We start from the raw sequence: 2697 nt of genomic DNA on the forward strand, positions 1-2697 counted from the left end.
ATTTTGAAGTTATATAATTATATATATTTTTTTTTCTGAAATAATATAAAAATAGATCTCAAATAATGTAGCCTTTGTATCTAACTAAAACCTTAGTAAAAAGTAATCAATAGAAAATGTCTGTTAACTGTACATTACTTTGACATTTTACTGTAATTGTTATGTAATTTGTATGACATACCTATTCACCTTTACAATTTCATAATAAAAATAATGAAAGAAGTATATTTAGAGAACATATAAATATTTATATTAATTATTGTTAAAATTTATTCTTTCAGGCGATTAATAATATAATAATCATGATTAGAAATATTTTTTATTATATTATTATTTTTAATGTAAATGAGAATAAAATCTTTCTTTTACAATTTTTATTTAACAATTTTTTTTAGTAAAATTGTATAGTTTTATTTTTTTATAAAAATAATAAATACAATTTATTGAAATTTATTGTTATTGAATTTGTTATTTTATATTTCTTGTATATTTTCTATAACTACGTTGGAAATTTTTGAATGAACATAGTAAATCAATTGCATATTTATTAACCTCATTAAAATTATTAATTCAAAGATAAAAAATTATACATAAAGAAACAAAATAAAATATTGAAACAATTATTTAAAAAATAGAAAAATTAATATTTTTATTTATATCACACATCTTATATTTTGATTTGCAATATTTCATTTGATTAGAAATGTAGCGTCATTCGCCATATTTATTTTCGGTCAAAAGACACCTGTCCTGTGAGTACCTTTTCTTTTTGATTATTATTTAGTAGCGTCTAATAATAATAAGAACGATATATAATGTTGTCAATATTGTTAATGTAAATTAAGACGTGGATATAATATTGACAAAAAATTAATTAATAATCAGAAACTTAAAGAATAATCTAAAAGATTATTCGAATTATAAGAACATTATAGCATCAGGGGTGTGTCACAATGAAGACTCTTCATACTTTTTTCGTATTAGCCCTTTTATATACAGGTAAAAGATATTTATTTGCATGTATTATTTTGAATATAAAATAAATATTATATTCCTAAATTTGTTTATTATAAACTATTTAATCGAATGAAATATCAATAATCTTTATATGAAATCTAATGTTTACAGAATATTTTTTTGTACATAACCAACATAATATAATATTTATGCAATTAATTATATATTATTTGTTATATTTGTTTATATATTTTTTTTGGAATTAATATAATGTAATAATATTATATACAATATACAATATTGCTTGTTATAATTAGAATAATGTTTTTAAACAGAAATATTATTATATTTTTCAGTTAATAGTCAACGTACACCAACAATATCATATATTTCACAAGAACAAATTAAAGATATTGGCGATACTGTTGAATTTCGTTGTTCAGTTCAATATGCCCCTGAATTTCCAGTTGTATGGACAAAAATTAATAAAAATATAGCTAATGATCAATTACCTCTTTCACATGGTAGTTCTTTAATTATAAGAGATACTAGATTTGCTCTTAGATATGATGATGCTCTATCTACCTTTATATTACAAGTAATTTAATATTAAATTTAATACATATAATATTTTTAATTACAGCTAATTGTAAAATTTAAGTAATAACATAATGCATATTTCAGATAAAAGATATACAAGAGACTGATGCTGGATTTTATCAATGCAAAATTTTAATATCTTTAAATAATTATGTATCTGCAAATGTGGAATTGCAAGTTCGTAGACCACCTATTATAAGTGATAATTCAACTAGATCTCTAGTTGTTACTGAGGGACAACCAGTGCAACTTGAATGTTATGCTGGTGGTTTTCCCACACCTAGAATTTCATGGCGAAGAGAAAATAATGCAATTTTACCAACTGGAGGATCAATTTACCGGTAAATAATTATTTTTTGTTTGTTTCTTTTATCTTTGTATGAATTTTTTTTAAATAAACCAAAATATTATAGTGGCAATACATTGAAAATTTCTACAATTCGTAAAGAAGATCGTGGAACATATTATTGTGTAGCTGAAAATGGAGTAGGACGTGGAGCTAGACGAAATATTAATGTAGAAGTTGAATTTGCACCTGTGATCACTGCACCTAGACCAAGACTTGGTCAAGCTTTACAATATGACATGGATTTAGAATGTCATGTAGAAGCTTATCCTCCACCAGCTATTGTTTGGTTAAAGGATGATATTCAACTATCAAATAATCAACATTATAGCATATCACATTTTGCAACTGCAGATCAATATACAGATACAACGATTAGAGTGATCACAATTGAAAAGAGACAGTATGGAGAATATGTATGCAGAGCTGCTAATAAATTAGGAACTGCAGAAACGAAAGTTGAATTATTTGGTATGTATTTTAATGCGCACACATATATTTTCTTTTTCTCTCTATTTATATATATATATATATTTATTTATTATTTATTTTATCTTAATAAAGTATTAATTTCATTTTCCTAATTCTAATTATAGCTATATATGAAATTGTAGAATCCATAAATATATATATATATGTTATAGATTGTGCATGTTAATGTAATAATATCTATCCCTATTTATTAATATAAGTTTTATTTATTTATTTTGCATAATAATTAATAGTTTGATTTTCAGTGCATTTATTTATTGAGTTTAGTAGTTAGCATGTTCTAGATTTTTTTTTTTTTTTTT

At 22.5% G+C, this 2697-nt stretch overlaps 1 protein-coding gene across 2 annotated transcripts in view; it reads left to right on the forward strand.

Moving 5' to 3' along the window:
• Positions 1-689: 689 nt before the first annotated feature.
• Positions 690-2697, forward strand: part of LOC102673291 (lachesin) — a 2995-nt gene continuing 987 nt past the window's right edge. The window contains exons 1-4 of one of the 2 annotated variants that reach the window (XM_031510443.1): positions 690-999; positions 1314-1555; positions 1642-1898; positions 1971-2410. In XM_031510443.1, coding sequence (XP_031366303.1) covers positions 954-999; positions 1314-1555; positions 1642-1898; positions 1971-2410 — 985 coding nt within the window. In that variant the 5' untranslated portion in view covers positions 690-953. The remainder of the gene's footprint in view (positions 1000-1313; positions 1556-1641; positions 1899-1970; positions 2411-2697) is intronic. The other variant, XM_006615608.2, reaches the window with a different exon arrangement.

The sequence above is a fragment of the Apis dorsata genome, unplaced genomic scaffold (genome assembly GCF_000469605.1).
Source record: "Apis dorsata unplaced genomic scaffold, Apis dorsata 1.3 scaffold_227, whole genome shotgun sequence".
In the NCBI taxonomy this organism is placed as follows: Eukaryota; Metazoa; Arthropoda; class Insecta; order Hymenoptera; family Apidae; genus Apis; species Apis dorsata.